This window comes from Lissotriton vulgaris, chromosome 2_1 (assembly GCF_964263255.1).
Source record: "Lissotriton vulgaris chromosome 2_1, aLisVul1.2, whole genome shotgun sequence".
NCBI lineage: Eukaryota > Metazoa > Chordata > Amphibia > Caudata > Salamandridae > Lissotriton > Lissotriton vulgaris.
Window position 1 is genome coordinate 313,908,093 of NC_141687.1, and position 21,140 is coordinate 313,929,232.

The 21,140-nt window shown below is 43.4% G+C and overlaps 1 protein-coding gene across 2 annotated transcripts in view; it reads right to left on the reverse strand.

Annotated features, from left to right (window-relative positions):
* The window catches only part of NLE1 (notchless homolog 1), a 241,994-nt gene that overhangs the window by 73,516 nt on the left and 147,338 nt on the right, over positions 1-21,140 (reverse strand). For both annotated transcript variants that reach the window (XM_086955007.1, XM_086955008.1), the window contains exon 11: positions 472-631. In XM_086955007.1, the coding sequence (XP_086811133.1) occupies positions 472-631 (160 nt within the window). The remainder of the gene's footprint in view (positions 1-471; positions 632-21,140) is intronic.

Consider the following 21,140-nt stretch of genomic DNA (forward strand, 5'->3'; position numbering starts at 1 on the left):
TTGTACATTTCTATTTGCAAGTCGCAAAACAACGCAATTTGTGACTCACAAATTGGTAGGGTTGTACATCTGGCCCTTATAGACTGGTACTCAAAACAGTGGTTCTCACTGAGAGCCAACTATAACAGGTCTATTGTTTCTTAGAAGATACCTGCTGTTAATTATGCCTGCTGTTATCTAGCTTTCGCCAGCCATGTTGGAAGGTTCATGCTATACTAGTTCTTAAAGTAAAAAACAACAAATATTTATAAGGCCACAGTTGCAAAGATTCACAGGCCAAACTGCAGTAACCAACAAACATATGCCATGCTGCCTGCTTAGTTATTTCACACTGCTGTGCAGTGTAAGATTCAGTGCTGATGCTATATCAGACTGTGAGAGGAAGGACTACTTTCAAATGTTCTCACCAGTGTGGTATTAATAAACATTTCAAAAGTTTAATTTCAAAATGGACCTAAGTGAAGAACAAACCTCATCTGCATGTCCTGGCAGGTCAATAGAGAGCTTCCGAGTCTTGGCGTCCCAAACCTTCAGCGTACTGTCACTGCTGCCACTCACCAGGAGCCGACTGTCAGCAGACCAAGCAATCTGGTACACAGCTGAAACGTGCCCTCGCAGGGAAGAAAGATACCTGAAAAATGGATGCAGGGTGTAAAAAACAGAACACAACCCACATCTGACAGACCACATTCAGAGACACCAGTCTGAAAACAATACCATAACAAGCATTTGCAATGAATAGGTCTCGCAGTAGTGAGAGTTTGAGCTATTGGCATTGTAAGTTTCAATGCCTTTTATTTACGTGTTGATTTTTAAAACATAAAAGGCATTGTCATTTACAAGGCCAATAGCTTAAATTCCCTCAAATGAGAGACCTTTTGCATTGCAAATGCTTTTTTTTTTTTTAGTCATCTCTGAGCTCACAATGGTAAAGTGGCTTACCCACAATGTGCACAAGCCGTTGGTAATAGTGATTTGCCGTTCACACATTAGTAACCATCCCAGGTAATACTGCTCCCTTTCATTCTACCAAAGATTGGAGCCAACTGGGTAGTGAATGACTTGGAGATGTGAATATTGTTATAACCAAGACATTAAACAATCATTCACTGATTAGTGGCATGCTTAACCATTGAGCCTGTTCCAGAGTGGGAACCATATCCACCCAAAGTGAAGTAGGGCATCGGGGTAGTTGCTGCTAATGAGAGAGTGAGTTAAGGATTATGCTCAGCCCTAACAAGGAAGTTCCCAGATGCTCAAAAACTATCCCTTAAGTCCCTATCAAAGTCTAAGCTATTCTCACTCTACATTTTTCTTCAACAACAACTCCATGCCCCAAATTTTATGTCCATTGGTTAATGAATGCATGATTTAAATCAATCAATCAATGCATCTATCTTTATTCAGTGTATAATCAAACTAAACCAATAAAAGTACATAACAAACTTACATTTAAAAAAAATCACAATATATTATATAGTCTTGGTTACAATGTTGGTACCATTGATTCATAATTCAAAATCTCTAAATGAGCGAGACGCTTTCTCTCGTGCAACGCCCCTAAAACAAAATACCACGGAGCATACTAGCATGTCTACCAATTTGCACAGACATGAGAAAGCCGTTTGAACATCATTAAGAGATCAATAGTGGTTTTGAAAAGAGCTTCTTTAAATTCATTCAAACTGGGCTAAAAAGAGCAAAGGGGAAATGAATGAGTTAATGTGAGTGGATGGAGAGACCAAAACGGACCACAAAAGAGGCGTTCGGAATGAGCTTTTTTTGAATGTCTGCTTATTTTAGGATGGTCTGACTCCAAGGTTTATTAAAACAACAGCAATTGACTCCATTTCATGCTGATCCTACCGTCTTATCTGACTTAACTACATCACTTTCGTTCTTTTTAACAGCAGGCGATAATTTGACTAACGTTCCTTATCTGTTGCTCTGTAGACCTGGTCATCAAAGGAAGTGATACTCTCAAAGCATTGCACTCTGACCTTGAAGAGTTGCTGAAGCGCTGGACTCATTCGCAGAGGCCTTCGCGGCTCTGAAAATACCGCTGAGTCAGGCACTGTGTGAGTGATGGTGACAGGGCTTCACGAACATGCCCCACACAGTTTTACTTGGTGTCGCTCAAAACCAGACGCATAACGTCTTTCCACTTCTACTGTTTACATAAGGTGTCTCTTGAAGCCTGCTTAATGTGTGACTATAATTAGACACGTCAGCAGTTCTTATCATCTGAATCGAGTTGGTAACATTCTAAGAACATGAAAACCATAAGATTAGAATACCGAAGAGTTCGTTTAGATGGCAGCCAAACTGTCAGGTCAGCAGAGGCCCTGCGCCTATACGTCATGACAGGGTAGATTTTGACACTGCGCCATGCCATTTTGGCTCGCCGCAACCCATACTTTTTTACTTCGTAGAAACAAGAACAAATACAAAAAATGTATCACTGTTCTTCATACTGCCCCTAAACTCCATCCTACTGCTCCTAAAAAAGGGCACGTTAAGTGCTCACCTCACGACGCTATTGTGGTACAGGGAGGAGTGCAGATGACGACGAAACCGGAAGTCAGGCAGCCTTCTTTGGGGTGTGGGCGGGGCCTGCCAAAAAAACAGGAAGCAACCGCCGGAGAGGACGTCCAGAACCCTGCAGGCTCCATGCTGAAGTTCCGGCCCCATCAGAGGGACCGGGTGAAGAGCGAGGCAGACAGCATGGATGGCACCAGAGGTGAGGAAGGCCCCACGGCATGCCAGGAGACGGCCAGGGAACCTGCAGACTGGTGAGTCTGTAATGCACACGCTGAAGGAGAGGCTATGGGCGTGCACATCGGCTGTCTAAAAGAGACGCAGTGAGCATGCACATGGCATGTCCGGGCGCCGTGAGCTGTGCACGCGTATGGTGCGATGAGGCTTTGTGATAACTTCACGAGCCGAGCCCTACGCGTGCACAGCTGATGTCTCACGCGCGTGCACCCATGCTGTCCCGCTTCGCTAAGCTAGGCGGCAACAATAGATTCGCTTAAGCGAGCAACGCATGGCGCTACATCACTAGGCGAGACCTAAAAAAGTACACAGCTCAGACATATTATCCTGAGTTAGGAGAAAATAGATGGGGAAAAAACAAGTTGCTTAACTGTACACTGTGGTTCTCCAGTATTGATATCTTTCATAGAGCCACATACTTGAATCACACCCATCGTCATGGTGGGAGCCCCACGGTAAAAGTAATATAAGCAGTGTTCAGGCATTAGCATTAAACCCCATTGAAAACAACATGTTTTAAAACATACAAACTTCAACCAATCAGATCAGAGACAATGAAGCACTCACCCGAAAGCAGAGTCACCATACCTCAGATTTCGAGCACGGGTGTAACACCAGGAAAAAACAAAGTTATGTAAATGGTGAGGGAGAGCCGCCTGTGAATCTATGAAAGATATCAATACTGGAAAAAGATCAATTACTTGTACAGTGTACAAGTAAGTAGCTTGTTTTTTCTCCAGTATTGTATTTTTCATAGATTCACATGCTTGCATCAGACTAGTAAGCAGTAACAGAAAGCAACGGAAGCAGGGAAGGCAGACCACCATGAGGAAAAAAAGGAAATAATTCAGAAATCTATATCGTATAAACGTGAATTTAAAAAAAAAAAGGATACTAGAAGCATTATTTGACGAAGTCACCAAAAAGGTGAGAGAAAAAAAGCATATGAACTAAAACCAAATGCTGCATACCTTATGAAAACAGGCATCCCAGCGTAGCCTGTCCAACTGCCACATCTGCTTTTCTCCAGGAATCGAGGCAGTGTGCTTCGTGAAGTTGCGGGCATTAACCCACGCCGCTGTCATGCAGATATTCGGCAATGAAACTCTAGCAAACAGGGCTGAAGATGCAGCAACCTTCCGCAAAGAATGCACCTTCACAGAAAATTATCTTTCTGCTTTCTTGTGACAGAAGGCGATGGTTGTAGACACCCAACAAGCAATACTTGCTAGCGACAGAGTCCGGTGAAGCAAAAGAAATCCAGAGGATTTTTGGTGGGGTTTTATATAGCGCAAACTAGACCTGAAGGTATCAGAGCGCTTTACATGAGCACCAGTTAAGTTACAGACGGACACATGCATATGTTAGGCACAGGAAGATTAAGTGATTTGCCCGGAATCACAGAATGTTGAGCGTCCCTGCCGAGACTCGAACCCGGTTACCAAGATCCAAGGTAGACTGCCTTAGCTGTTAGGAGTTGGTCAAATTTCCTGAAAGTTTTGGTTCTCTCGAGGTAGAAGTTGAGACAGTGTCTGATGTCAAGAGACTGCAAGGCTCTCCCTTGGCGAAGACTGTTCATTGAAGAATGTCAGTAAAAGAACAAGCTCATTTAGGTAGAAAGATGTTGGCACTTTGAGGATGAACTTTGGGTTAGTTCGGAAAATGACCATCTTGAAATTGCAAACATGGCTCTTGAATTATTAAGGCTTGAATTTCACTTAGTCTCCTCAGAGAGGTCAGAGCCAAAAGAACAGCTAATATCCAACTGAGAAGAATGATGTTACTTATCCTATAAGCATCTGTTCTTGGCATGTAGTGTTGTAGATTGACATGCTTTATATACTCCTGCCATCTAGTGTTGGGTCTGGATGTGTGCAAGCTGTTTTTCTTCTAAGAAGTCTTTCGATTAACGAGATAAAGTGACTCCTCTTGGCGATAATGAACATGGGCATCAACTCCACTGTTAAATTGCTTTCCTGAGAATGGAGTGTAAGTTAAGTGTCAGTAAAGAAATGTATTTTCGTATGCAAAGGTAAAGGAAATGTAACAGCCAGGTGTCCAGGGAGGAGGGTGGGAGCATGTGAATCTACAGCGATACATGCCAATAACAGATGATTCCAGGGTAAGTAACAATCCATTTGAGGCAAGTGTAGCTGTAGATACACATGCTTTGCATAGACTGTAAAGCTGTGCTCTCCAAACCCGGTGGCAAACCTATAGGTGTTGCAGTTGTTTGGAAAAGTAGGTGTAGCCCTGCCTGACCTACATAAGCTTGTGGGCGTGCTAGAACATCCACACAGTAATGCTTAGCGAAAGTGTGTGGTGTAAGCCATGTAGCTGATATACATATATCCGATTGGGATCTTGCCCAGAAAAGCCATGTAAGCCCCTATTTTGTGAGTGGAATGTGCTGTAGTCCTTTTGGCTTTAACATAACATGTCTGAATGCATTTAACTATCAACCTGGGAATGCCTGATATGGATATGGGCTTTCCTTGATGAAGGGGCTAAAAAACAATAACAAGCTGTTTGGCTTAGCAAAAGTCTTTAGTTTTGTGAATGTACTACATAAGGGCTCTTTTAACACAATGTATGGAGAGCCCTTTCCGCAACAGAGTCTGGTTGAGGAAAGAACACAGGTAACTCAATTGATTATTAAGGTTAAAAGGAAAGCCCAACCTTTGAAAGGAATTTGGGTTGGGGCGAAGGACCATATTGTCTCTGTGGAGCTGGAAGAAAGACTCTTCCAAGGTTAATGCCTGGAGCAAACTAACACGTCCGAGTGAAGTGATGGCAATTAAAAATGCGACCTTCCAAGACAGAAATAGAAGGGAGCAGTTCTGTAGTGTTTGAAATGGGAGACTCATAAGTCTTGTGAAAACAATGTTATGATTCAAGGTAGATGCAGGTGGAACACGGGGTGGAATGACTCTTAAGACCTTCTATACAGGCTTTGATGACTGGTACTTTAAACAAAGACAGGTGGTGTCTACTTTGCAGATATGCAACCAGTTGTGACCTTATGGATGTGAATGCAAGGCCAGAGAGTTGTAGATGTAGAAGATAACAATGTTTTGTATTGACGCATTAAATCAAATGATACTCTTATAATGACAATAACAAATACATCGTTTCCATTTAGCTGCATACCATGCTTTAGAGGTAGGCCTACCAGCTTCTTTGAGAATGTTCACACTTTCAGGTGGGAAATTGAGATAATTGCATTTTATGATCTCAGTAGCCACATTGGTAGGTTGGGTTCCCTGACATTTGGGTCCCTGATTTCTCCATGGTTGTGAGAGAAAAATTCTGGGTTGAGAGGAAACTTCTCTCAGGGAACTACTGACAGTTCAAGTAGTGTTGTGAACTAGGACTGTCAGGCTCATGTGTGAGCCACTAATATGAGTGTGCAGGATGTTTTTTCCTGAGCTTCTGAACCAGAAACGGAAGAAGAGGAAGAGGCGGAAAAGCGTAGGCAAATATCTCGGACCAATCCATCCATAGAGCATTGGCCTTGGATAGTGGGTATGGGAATCTAGATGCAAAGTTTGGAAATTCTGCAGTTGGGAACGGCTCCATCTGTGGAAAGCTCCACTAGTGGAAGTAAGGGAGGAGGACTTCTGAGTGAGGTTCCCTCTTGTGGATTGGTTGCCGCATCCTGCTGAAGTCGTCAGAAAAACTGTGGTCTGTTCCTGGGAGGTGTTCCATTAACAGATGAATGTTGTGATGTAGAGCCCAACGCCAAATGGTCTGAGATAGGCATGATAACTGTAGAGAATGTGTCCCCCACCCCCGTTTTTGTACACAGTACATGGTTGTCATATTGTCTGTGCGGACTAAGACAACCTTGCCAAGCAGGTAAGGTAGGAACGCTTTCAATGTCAGGTGAACAGCTTGATGCTCTAGGACGTTGAGGTGGAGACCCTGGGTTTAGTGTCCCAGAGACCCAGGACTGTGGCATTGTGTAAGTGAGCAACCCAGCCTGTCAGTAATGTGGCCGCTGTCAGGATGATGTGGGGAACAGGGTCGAGGAACGAGCACCCTCTTAACAGGTTGTGTTCCACCACCTGCAGAAAGCGATGAGTGTGGCGGTCTATAAACACTATTCTCTAAATGACCATATCACAGTGACCACTGTTGTGTTAGACATTCCTGAAGAAGAAGCACGTGTAGCTGTGCATGTGTTGCTATGGCGATACATGATGCTATCATACTCAGTAGGTACATGATCGTTCTATCACCTGTTGATTGAGCTGGAACGTGATAGTAACGTTTGGAAATTTTGGTTTCTTCCTGTATTGGGGTAAGGGATCCCATCTGTTTATTTAGAATATCCCCCAGATATGGTTGAAACTGAAAAGGCTGAAGATTAGATTTTTGGAAATTGATGGGGAAGCCTAGCTGATGTAGCAGAATTCAGGTATTTGAGTGTGTTGTTGACACAGAAGAAGTGTTGGCTTTGAGAAGCCAGTCGTCGAGATATGGGAAGACATGGATGTTTTGCCGGCTATCACAAATCTTAGGTATTTGGGATGTGCCGGATGTATTGAAAAGTGAAAGCAAGCGTCCTTGAAGTCTAGGGCTGACAGAAAGTTGCCTTGACGGAGAAGTGGGATTACATTTTGGAGAAAGACCATATGGAAAAGCTCTGACAGGATGTAATGATTTAAGGGCCGTGGATCTAGGACTGGCTGCAAAGATCAGTCCTTTTAGGGGATTAGGGGATTAGGAGGTACAGGGGATATACTGATGTAGAGGAACAGGTTCTATAGCTCCTATGATTAAAAGAGTTTGACCCTCCTGTTTGGGTAATGTTTGATGTTCCAGAGAGCCTGTAAGTGTGAGGTGGAATGTTAGGAGGTGTAGTGATCAGCTCCAGACAATGACCATGTTGGATAAAGTCCAATACCCACTGATTTGATCCTATGGATAGCCAAATGGGGAGAAACTGTTCCAATCGTCCCTTGATAGGTGTGGAAGGACCGGGGAGAAGGAGAAGGGTGTCACTATTTTGTATCGGCTTCAGCACTACGTGGGGAAGCACCTTTGCCTCTACCCTTTGAGTTGTTGCCCCTGTAAGCGCCCTTGTGGTAACCTTGGGGAGAGGAGTGGTGACTCTGGCCTTGGTGGTAGGAGGAAGAGGCATCGGAAGATGTTTTAACACTCGCCCTATAAGAGGAGTGGCGAAAGGAGCCACAGGGACACGGTGTTTGAAGTGCACCCATGAAGTTTGCAACTTCCTTGTCCTTTTTGACTTTCTCAAAAGACTGGTAAACCTGTAGGCCAAAATGGTGTTCTTTATCAAAGGGGACATTTGAGAGGTTCAGTTGGACCTCAAGTTTAAAGCCAGATATGCGCAGCCAGGCATGGCAGCACAACAAAACACATAGTTTTAATGTTCCTGGCAGCAGTGTCTGCAGAGTCTATGGCGCACCTAATGGATGTGTTAGAGATAAGCTTGCTCTTAGCTACAAGCTCCTGCCATCTCTTTTCATGCTCTCTGGGAAGTATTGGAGGAGATCCTTTATTTCGTCCCCGTGGGCACGATCAAATCTGGCCAATAACCCCATGGTAATAGTAATACACCAGTGATTGGTGGAGTGGGCTGCTACTCTCTTGGCAGAAGGTTCAAACAATCAATCAATCATATCATTTGTAAAGCGCACTACTCACCCGTGAGGGTCTCAAGGCGCTGGGGTGGGGAATGCTGCTACTGCTCGAAAAGCCAGCTCTTGAGGAGTTTTCTGAAGGATCAATAAGCTTACCCTCCTTGTCACTCGCAGCAATGGAATTAGCCCTCTTACAGGCGTTTGGGGCAAAAAGAGTCAGGTGGAATTTGCCCTCTGATATACTTAAGGTCAGAGGGTGAGGAGATTATATTTTAGCTAAATGTGCTTCAAAATACTTATGCATTCAGGCATGTAGTATGTTTTCCATGTTTACTGCGCAGCAGGCACCTAGCACTTTAAAACGGGTGGCCAGCCCCCATGACTGCGTCATGTGATCAAGGCTTTTGGTAGCCGAAACGCGTCATGGCAGACTGGTGTTGGGCAAAATAAATTTTTGAACACCAAAGAAACGGGTCTCGTCTCCTCCTTACTGTTTGGCTGCATGCTGATTCAACAGGACGACACATACTGCATATATATATATATATATATATATTCACTGAAAAAACCATAGGTTATAGACCATATATAGTTAGGAATTAGCATTTACAAAACTTTGAAAATTCACTGAAAAAACCATAGGTTATAGACCATATATAGTTAGGAATTAGCATTTACAAAACCTTATTTTACTCACACAAAACCATTGAAATTCGCATATATAGTTAGTTGCACTAACTATATATCGCGCACCCGCAATCCACTGCTGATCATGTCACATATTACATCATTCATGACATGGTCAGTGACATCACTGATGACATCACTGATAACATCTCAAATGACATCACTGATGACATCACTGATGACATCTCAAATGACATCTCAAATGACATCACTGATGACATCTCAAATGACATCACTGATGACATCTCATTTGACATTACTGATCACATCACTGATGACATCATTCATGTGATAATACGATGAACCTCTTCAGACTCTAATATAACCTTAAATACACTCAGTGTAAACAGACACTCACAGACTGTCACTCATCCATGGAGTTACTCACACACCTAGTCAGTCATGCAAAGAATCAATCACACCTCCATTTCCTCAACAATACAGTTATACACACCTTACTTATTCAAACATATACTAACACATATTTACTCTCTTATACAATCCCTGATAAAAGTTCACAATGATCCATACAGCCACTCACACATTCACTGACTCTTATGCACAGTTATTTATATATGTCAACTCTCACATGTACTGTGTTTTACATATGTACTTACTTTGACATGTAGCACTGAGATATCCATTCACTCACCAATACACTCATGCACACAGTCAACCGCCCATTCAGCTGTTTCCACATGCACTTTTGAACCCATACATCTAGTGAATCAACTGCTCACACATCTATGCACAGAGTCATACACCTCCCAGCCACCCACACACACACTCAGTCTCCCATACAAATACTTAGGCAACCAATCAATAACCCATATAGTTACTCATATAGCTACTGATCAACACATGCAGCAGTTTACAGAACAACAGACATAATGATGCACAAATTAAGACAGTTTAGTCACTAACCCATGCACTCAGTGAGACACATTTAATCACTCACTCATACAGTCAGTCATGCACCTACTAAATCCTTCATCCAGACACTTATACATCCACTCATTCTTCAATATGTAAGACATATTTTAACTTTACAGAAACATACAGTCACTGGATGTTGTCATCAGTGATGTTATCAGTGATGTCATTTGAGATGTCATCAGTGATGTCACCAGTGATATCACTGACCATGTCATGAATGATGTAATATGTGACATGATCAGCAGTGGATTGCGGGTGCGCGATATATAGTTAGTGCAACTAACTATATATGCGAATTTCAATGGTTTTGTGTGAGTAAAATAAGGTTTTGTAAATGCTAATTCCTAACTATATATGGTCTATAACCTATGGTTTTTTCAGTGAATTTCAATGGTTTTTTAATAGCAAATATCAAAAGCTGTAAAATGTATTCTTCTTTTAAAGGAAAAATATATTTATATGTATTTAATATAATTTTTTTATGTATATACATTTTTTGAGGGAACAAATTTATCAACTATCATGCTGAAGAAGAGTGTGGGGAAAAAAAACAAAGAGGAGGACTAAGAGGAAAGAACAATCAGTTCAAAAATACAATTGCTTTAAAGCATGAAGTGCTTTTCCACACATTTACATTTAAATAACCCATATTAGAACATACAAAGTATCAACAGAGGAGACGGTGTACATTGAATTTTAGACTCTTCATTGGTACCTACATGTTGGTACTTACATCACCCACACAACACAACAGCTCTATTCAGAGATACCCTACCTCAAAGCACTCTAATATATTATTTTACTATTTCCCTTGGTTTTCCCCTCGTTACGCTTTTTTTTTTTTTACATATATAGGCCTCCTCAGCCACCCTCAGAAAACCTAGGGGGTCAGGATATGTCTCCAGTGCCCCCTTATACCCATTCCCAACATTGTTTATCCTCCATCTTGTGACTAAATTCGTCCAAAACACAAGATGGCGGACTCCCGTTACGCTAACGGTGAGCTACCCGGTTCGCGTACCGGGTAGCGCTTCCACCGCGAAAAATCGAAAAAAAAATGTATTTTAATTTTTTGCCCCGCAGGCCCTTTAATAGCCCCTGCATCAATCCTAGGTGGTCAGGAGGGGTCTACCTTGCCCCCTTTCATTCATTTCCCCCTTCGTTTATTTCCACCTCTTGTCTCTCGATCCTACCGGGAGACAAGATGGCGGCCGCTCCGGACTGTTTAGAATGTTGACAGTCACCGGAGAGCCAATCCGCTTCTCCTCGCGAAGTTCCGTTACGCGTCTGGTACGCGAACCGGGGCGCTAACCGGGACGCTGTCACAGATATATATATATTTTTTTAACGTTAATTTCTCAAAATCCACTGGAGCACATATCTTGAGACCTAGCAAAGGCACATCGGGCAAACAGTCTCTACAATTTTGCCAAGTTTCATAGAAATCCATTCAGCCGTTCGAGCTAAAAGTGAGTCCAACCGCCCTATGGAAAACTCAATGTTAAAAAAACGTTTTGGGACCCCCCTTTTTTCTCGGCCCCCGCTTGATGAAACCCCCCCCCCCCAAACTTTCAGGGGACGCTCAGAAACAAAATGTGCCATTTTCCTGAAAATTTCAGCCAATTCCGTCCATCAACGCCAAAGTTATTCAACATAGAATTTTCAGAAATCCCTATTCAAAAAATCCTAACTATATATACCTACTGGCGACCGCCAGTAGGTAATACATATATATATATACATATATATATATATATATATATACATATATATATATATATATATACATATATATATATATATATATACATACATATATATATATATATACATATATATACATATATATATATATATATATATATATATATATATATATATATATATATATATATACATATATATATATATATATATATATATATATATATATATATATATATATATATATATATATATATATATATATATATATATATATATATATATATATATATATATATATATATATATATATATATATATATATATATATATATATATATATATATATATATAACATTTCTATGGCAAAATGAAACCCCTCATTTTGTTCCTTTTCAAATTAAATGTATTAAGTGTTACCACTTTATTCCAATCAAGATGACTTCAGGTGTGCCATACTTTTGTCATAAGTAAGACTGTTAGCGTTCTAGTTGTTCTTTAGAACACTCTGGGACATTTTGTTATTGGGCTATAGTTGGGCTACATCTGGCTGATATTTGGGCTACATTTGTTTTTTTTTTGTCTCTGGTGGCCATCTTTGGGCTACATTGGGCTACATTGGGCTACATTTGGGCTCTAACATATATATAGCCCAATGTAGCCCAATATATATTTTTCAAAGTAAATTTTCGTAAAAACCACTGAAGCATAAATCTTGAGACATAGCAAAGGCACATCGGGCTACCAGTCCCTACAATTTTGCCAAGTTTTGTGGAAATCCATTCAGCCGTTCGAGCTAAAAGTGAGTCCAACCGCCCTATGGAAAACTCAATGTTAAAAACACGTTTTGGGACCCCCCTTTTTTCTTCTCGGCCCCCGCTTGACGAAACCCCCCCAAAACTTTCAGGGGACGATCAGAAACAAAAGGTGCCATTTTCCTGAAAATTTCAGCCAATTCCGTCCATCAACGCCAAAGTTATTCAACATAGAATTTTCAGAAATCCCTATTCAAAAAAATCCTAACTATATATACCTACTGGCGACCGCCAGTAGGATATTAGGATATATATATATATATATATATATATATATATATATATATATATATATATATATATATATATATATATATATATATATATATATATATATATATATATATATATATATATATATATATATATCCACAGAACCCTCTCCAGCAAGCAAAGAAGCAGGGGCCACAGCGGGGAATCAGGTAGAAGCATTTATTGGGTTTGCTGGCATAATGCATTTCGGCAGACCTTCTGCCTTCCTCAGACGCCATTAACTTTGCTGGTGATTCCTTCACCCATTTAACTAACAGCCTGCCACAGTCTCATTGGCTGCGAGTCGTCACACCCCCACCTGTAGTTACTGCTCACTACTTGTAATTCGTAGGAACCACAAGTCCCACAATCCATAGTTCAGGTAAGTGCTGCGCAGGGAGTGTCCAAAATGGAATTGACGATGTGCAGGGAAATGTTTGGAGAAAATAAAATCAAATGCCCAGTTGCTGTACTCGCAAAAATGCTTCCTCCGGTCCCCAACCGTTCTTTCCTCTCCAACACGAAATTCAGCCGAGCAGGGGTCAAGAAGCCAGTGCTTTACGATCCTCCGTGCAGTCACGGACCGCGCTGCAGCTGCTCTGGATTCCTCTGTGTGGAGTGGCAGGCCCTGGGCAGTTCCAATAACTTGGAAAACGAAGAAACTGCCGGAGCAGGAACCAGAAGAGCCCGGGCCACTTAACAGAACGGGGCCCCTGTAGCGCGTCTCTGGAAACCGCGCAATGTATCCACAGAACCCTCTCCAGCAAGCAAAGAAGCAGGGGCCACAGCGGGGAATCAGGTAGAAGCATTTATTGAGTTTGCTGGCATAATGCATTTCGGCAGACCTTCTGCCTTCCTCAGACGCCATTAACTTTGCTGGTGATTCCTTCACCCATTGAACTAACAGCCTGCCACAGTCTCATTGGCTGCGAGTCGTCATACCCCCACCTGTAGTTACTGCTCACTACTTGTAATTCGTAGGAACCACAAGTCCCACAATCCATAGTTCAGGTAAGTGCTGCGCAGGGAGTGTCCAAAATGGAATTGACGATGTGCAGGGAAATGTTTGGTGAAAATAAAATCAAATGCCCAGTTGTTGTACTCGCAAAAATGCTTCCTCCGGTCCCCAACCGTTCTTTCCTCTCCAACACGAAATTCAGCCGAGCAGGGGTCAAGAAGCCAGTGCTTTACGATCCTCCGTGCAGTCACGGACAGCGCTGCAGCTGCTCTGGATTCCTCTGTGTGGAGTGGCACATATACATACATATATACATATATATATATAAATATACATACATATACATAAATATACATACATATACATACATATACATAAATATACATACATACACATAAATATACATATACACACATACATACATCCATCCATATATACACATACATATACACACATACACATACATACATATACATACATATTATATATATATATATATATACATACATATTATATATATTATATATAATATATATATATATATATATATTATTTTTTTTTTACTGACCCAGGGTGTGATGATACGGGCTCGAGCAGGATCTCTAAAATTATCGTTGGTATGTCATAGCATAACCTTCAGCATAGGGAAATATATTGTGTTGCCCTATGTGTTCGGAAAGGGTTTTGAAAGAGGAAATCCTCCTCTATAACCTGCTTCTGAAGGGGTACCTGATGATAATAAGCTCCTGTTAAGAGATGGTGTCGTCAGAAGGAGATGGACTAGCAAGGTACAAGTTGGGGTCAGTGCCTCCTTGAGGGTCATTGTTGCAGGCCGACAAAGGACCAGGGGGCTGTGGTGCATTAAAGATATAATTTCCTGTCCTATGCCCACCCGTGGATGAATGTGAGCACCCCTGAAGAGTTATGTCTAATGGATCACCCTGAGAGGGAGGGGGAGAGGGTGAAGGTGGGGTAATAAAGGGTGGTGGTGGTGAAGATGGTTTAAGAGGGTGCAATGGACTGATGGCCTTGTCTGTCTTGCTCTTCTTGGTTGGCACCAACAGATAGATGGACTATCCAAAGCAGAGTTGGCGCTGAAACCACAGTCTTGGCCAGAATGCGCTCAGTGTGAGGCTGTATTTGGATTCGCCTCTGACAGGCATCTAGTTTCATCCGCAACTGAGAATTGGCTTCACTGGAGTACCACTGTTAGATCTTCATGCTGGTTTCAAAATCTTCAGATCTGAGATGGATTTTTGTTTCTGCACCGAAGTGGTCAGTACAAAAGATGGAGCTGGTCAGCTGGGCATCAAAGTGGTCGGCTTTGACTTAAGTTTTGGTGCTGAACCTCAGGGCGGGGCATCGGAGTCAGATTTTCGGTGCCGACAATGGCCTGCTGGCAACGGCGGCTTAAGAGCCTTATGTTCCGCCAGGCCAAATGTTTTTTTAGGTGGCAGGAGGGGGACTTCGGTACTCACAATATGCTAACCCACTAGAACGGCGTGCATCTTGAGTTCAATTTTAATTCGGAGTCAGCTTTATGTAAAAAGCCTCTTCTTCGGCCGCGGAGTCCTCGTAGAGTATCTCCTCCTCGACATTCTATTCTGGTGTCTGAAGATGTTGGGTGCGTCGTCAACCTCTTTGTAAATGTAAATGTGTAAATGTATTTGAGCTTGTAAAACGCACTGCTACCCGTAGGTTTCCTGGCGCTGTATAACGCTGGGGAACCCGTCCTGGCTTTCCCTGTGAGATGGTCCCTATTGGGCACCCCCAAGGTGAAGCCAGGCATCCCCGGCGTTGATGGGGCCGTTTGTGGAGATTAAGCAAGCTATTGCCCAGAGTTGCTGAGTGGAACCCATGATTAGAGTGGCACCGAAGGCGAGATTTATCGAGCCTGCTGACATTGTCCCAACACCCTGCCACGTCGGGAATTGAACCCTGGTCCCGGGCCGACCTTTGCTTCTGGGTTTGCGGCCTCTAACCAGTGAGCCACACTATCCACATGCATCCTTCCCCTGCATCTCCTTGCGACATGCCCTTCGATCTCGTAGACTTTTCTTCGACTGAACTGATTGGCAGGCCAAGCAGTACTCTTCCCTATGTTCCTGAGACAAACAAAGGATGCAGACCTGGTGAAGGTCGGTATGCAGGTACTAGGCGTGGCACCTCTGCTAGAAATGGAAAGGAATCCATTTCATCAGCAGAGAATTGTATGGCGAAGCCGAAGGGGATAAAAAGATAGGCCTGAAAGGGCGAGGCCCAAAGGGCCGCTATTCAAGTATGTCACTCCAACGGGCAATAGGTTTCAGATTTCCAAATGTAAAAGGTGGGAAGGCATCCAATAACAGTACCAGAGAGGGTAAGGGTGATTCGCAAACCGAAAAGAGTCGAAAAGGTCGCGACCTGGAGTGCAGGCACACAGGTCCAAACCAGACTGCGGAAATAAAACAATCTAACAATAGAGTTGATGCCCATGCGCACCAATACCAAGAGAAGTCACTTTACCTCATAACAATAAATCGCAGGAGTATGCAACGCATGTGTATCTACAGCCACACATGCCTCGAACAGTTCAATTCTGCTTTATGGATTGTTTCTAAAGGAGCACTCATGAGCTGAGATGTTTAGCTGCCACACCACAGTAGAAGGCTTTACATGAGGGTAGAACTGAAACAGGACCTTCATGAACTCCTTAATCAACCTATTGGACCATAATGACAGTTGCCCTGAACGTCTTCTGATTCTGGATATAGCCGTCAGATGGACTTTAACAGATGAGTGAGAGAGTCCTGATTTTGTTAGCTTTAGCAGTTAAGGGAGAATCTGCTGTGGAATAGATGAGAGAGGATAAGGAGAGAAAAAGGCACGCCGGGAGCAAAATCTCTCATTTTGCAGAGTAATATTTATTCGCGGATTCAGCATGAGCATTTCACAGAATTGACGTGAAATCCTCAGAACGATTCAGAGTTCCAAACTCATTGTTGTGAGGAGCCAAGCTGCCAAGTTGAGAGAACAAATCTCAGGATGTAAAACTTGCCCCATGTTCATCGACAGAAGTTCCTGGGATGGTCGGAAAGGAAAATGTGGACACACTCAGACGAAGAAGCACGGTGAACCAATACTGCCTTGGTCACGCTGGGGCTACGAGTAGGATGGCAAGGTTCCCTCTTCAGCTTGTGAATTACCGTGGGACTGGAAGGAAAGCGTACAAGAACATCTCTGTCTATGCTAGGTGCAATGTGTTTCGCCATGACGCCTGTTGTGTGGTACTGTAAATTTGGACCCTGCTGTTTCACAGATATCGGGGTCCAACACCCGTGTTATAAAATATCGTCGTACCATGACGAATTTGGTATCTACGAACCGGTAATGATTAGGACATTATCCCTATGCATTTGCGTCATGATTGAGTGATGCTAACACCCTTAAATCGTGGTTTCCGTCCCGAACCCTCAGACTCCATTTTGTAAACGGCATCCATCTTATGGCTTGCCCTCATATAGTCAATTGATTAAAGCCGAGTTTGATCTGAAAGGACACGTCCACCGTAGCTGACTTCCCCATGACCTGGCCGAGCTGACTCCACTGCCTCCAGCCAAGCCTGTTTGGGCAGCACCTCGCCCAGTGGCCGAGCAAGATATCATCAAGGCACAACATGTCATAAACCCTTCACTACATACAAACCCTGTTTTCCATGCACACACACCTGTCCATGATTCTTGTTTATGACCCGTTTTATGATGGGAGGGTGCTCGACCTTATTGGCATTTCATCGATATCTGATGGGAGTTCTGGATCTGGCGGGGTAATCCATCACCAACCGGACATCTGAAATATGTGCTGACCAACATGACTTCGCTCTTTGTATTATTGTGGAAATATTTGTATTGCCATATCGTAAACTTAAGAATTCTTGCCTGCAGCTGTTATTTATGTATATAAGGAGAAGTCTGGTTCTGTAAAAACAAACAGTCTCCTGAGAACTTACGGCCCGTGCTGTCGTACTTCTAGGACACATGTTACTTGGTTGCAGCCAATAAAACCCGATCTCTGACTTCATCTAGAAGACTCTGTGTTTCTGTAAGTCCAGAACAGGGAGAACTCAGAGGTCTTCGGGTGTGGTCCCCTGGCACCACCGGATCCCTAAAAACCCGGCACCTCAGTTGGGGGTACCTGCTGGCGTACAATTAGTATTTTTTGTTATAAAAAGTAGCAAAGAGATCCAGGGTTGGAGAACCCTAAAGCAGAAAAACCAGCATTATGTGCCGCTGATTGAGTTCACACTCATGGCACTGTTTGTTTGTCCTGCTAAGGGTGTCCGCCCATTCGTACTGGATCCCTGGGACATGCTCTATTCTGAAGGGGATGTTGTTGGCTAGCAACCATTCCCATATATGCTGCACACGTGCCATCAGAACTGGTGAATGAATCCCTCCTTGTTCGGTAAGATAAAACATGGTTGTACAGTTGCCTGTTTTCACCAAGACTGAAGAGTTGCAGAGCCCGGGAAGGAAAGCCTGAAGGCTAAGGAAGACCTCTTTCAACTCCAGAATGTTTATGTGTGATAAAACTTCCTGAACAGACAGTTTTCCATGGACCTCCAAGCCATGCAAGTGAGATGCCCAACTTTCTAGGGAGGCATCCGTCGTCATCACTATATGAGGCTCAACGGGAATGAAAGAGACCTTGAGAGATGTTGTCTGTGTTCATCCATCAACACACTCCCAACTTCATTGGTGATGTAATCGGAATTGTGTCCTTGAAGGAGCCCTGGCACTGAATCCACTGATCATCTAGTTGTTCTTAGAATGGTTGCATGCAAAAACGACAGTTTGGAATCAACATGATGTAGGACGACATCATCCCCAAGATGGACTTGTAAGTTATCACAGAAGTGGACCTTCTTGTCGAAAGGGCTACTGGAAGTGATTTGAGACAATTAATTATGTCCGCAGTTGGAAAAGCAGTGGCCACCGTTTTATCCAGAATTGCCCTCAAAAAACAGCTGATCGGGATAGAATTAGGCATGATTTCTCCTTGTTAAGCTTGAAGGCCTAGAGAGTTGAAAAGGCAGACAGGCCGAATGGGATTCTCTTGCCGAGTGATAAATGGACCCTTTTATCAACCAATCGTCCAGGTACGGGAAAACCTGGTGCCCTGCTCTCCCCGGGAAAGCGCCCACTGGAGTCATACACTTAGTGAAGACTTTAGAAACTGGCTGGAGCCCAAAAGGAAGCACTTTGAATTGGTAATGGCACCTTGCCACCTCGAAGGAATATGCTACTTACCAGTATGCATCTGTTCTTGGCATGTAGGGCTGCTGACATTCATATCTGTGCATAGATCGCCGCCTAGTGTTTTGTACGGATGATTGCACATTGTTGTCCTGGAAGAGTCTTCGAAGTATCACGAGATAGGTGGCTCCTCCCCTGGACTACAGTGCGCATGGGCATCCTCTCCATCCTCAGATTGTTTTTCGCCATTGTGGCAGAGATGGTGTACAATACAGTAAGTGATGACCATGCCTGGGAATGATTCTGAGTGCTACAGCTGCGACAGGCACCGGGGAGGAGGGCGGGCGATATGAATGTCAGCAGCCCTACATGCCAAGAACAGATGCATACTGGTAAGTAGCATATTCCGTTCGAGGCATGTGGGCTGCTGAATTCATATCTGTGCATAGAATAAATAGCAGTTACCTCCTTAGCGGTGGTTGCCCGTGCCAGCTGCAGCAGTCTTAAAAAGGGTTTTGAGAACAGCCTGTCCTACAGCAGCTTGCTGTTTGGAGTGTACATCTACGCAGTAGTGTTTGGTAAATGTATGTATGGTGGTCCATGTGGCTGCTCTACATATATCCTCTAGGGGAATGTTACCTAGGAAAGCCATGGATGCCCCTAACTTGCGTGTGGAATGCGCTCTTGGGGGAACTGTTAATGTGCGTTTAGCTTTTTGATAACAGATTTGTATGCACTTAACAATCCATCTGGCTATACCTGATTTGGAAATGGGGTTGCCTTTGTGTTGTGGAGAGAAGGCAACAAACAGTTGTTTAGTCTTACAAAAATCTTTTGTCCTGTCGATGTAATACAGGAGGGCTCTTTTAACATCTAAGGTGTGCAGTGTTCGCTCTGCCACAGAATCTGGATTGGGGATGAAAAGTGGCAGTTCTATGGTTTGATTAATGTGGAACTGCGACACCACTTTAGGCATGAATTTAGGGTTGGTACGTAGCACTACCCTATTAGCATGAATCTGTATGAAAGGCTCTTGAATAGCTTGAAGCTCACTAACTCTTCTTAGCGATATGATGGCTACCAGAAAAGCCACTTTCCATGTAAGAAACTGTATTTCACAAGAGTGAAGAGGTTCAAAGGGTGGTCCCATTAGTCTGGTGAGAACTATATTTAGATTCCAGACAGGTGAAAGAGGGTGCCTGGGAGGGATCACTCTTTTGAGTCCTTCCATAAAGGCTTTAATGGCAGGCACCCTGAAAAGGGAAAGATGCTGCCTGTTTTGAAGATATGCTGCAATGGTGGCCAGGTGTATCCTGATGGAACTATATGCCATATTGCATCTGTATAGATGCAACAAATAACATATGATGTTCTGCGTGGACGCATCTAGCGGATTAATGTCATTATTGGAACAGTAAATGACAAACCGTTTCCATTTGGCCGCATAGCATGCCCTAGTTGTATGTCGCCTTGCCTCCTTGATGATGTTCATACAGTCAGGGGGTAGGTTGAGGTAGTCAAACTCTATGACCTCAGGAGCCATATCGCAAGGCTCAACTGTTGTGGATCTGGGTGCTGAATGTCTCCATGGCTCTGTGTGAGGAGACTGGGCGTGAGGCGCAGCCTTTCGTGAGGCACCACTGAAAGTTCTAGGAACGTGGTGTACCAGGCCTGCTGTGCCCACGTTGGAGCAAACAGGATGAGCGTCATGGAGTGTGGTCGCAGTTTGCGTGCCACTAGCAGTATGAGTGGTGCTGGAGGAAAAGCGTACGCAAATCTGCCTGACCTGTTCATCCATATCGCATTGCCCTGAGACTGCGCGTGTGGGAACCTGGCGGCGAAGGTTTGGCATTTTGCGTTTTCCTGTGTGGCGATTAGGTCGATCTCTGGATGACCCCACTGCTGGAAATATGGTTGGAGCACCGAGGGGTGTATCTCCCACTCGTGCATCTGATGGCTATGCCTGCTGAGCAGGTCCGCCATCTGGTTGTCTTTGCCTGGGAGATGTTCCGCCATGAGGAACATGTTCCTCTGAATGGCCCACTTCCACATGCTCTGGGCTAGATGAGATAATTGTGGAGAGTGTGTGCCTCCCTGCTTCGGGATGTAATACATGGCAGTCATGTTGTCCGTCCGGATCAGCACGACTTTGTTGCACAAGTGTAATTTG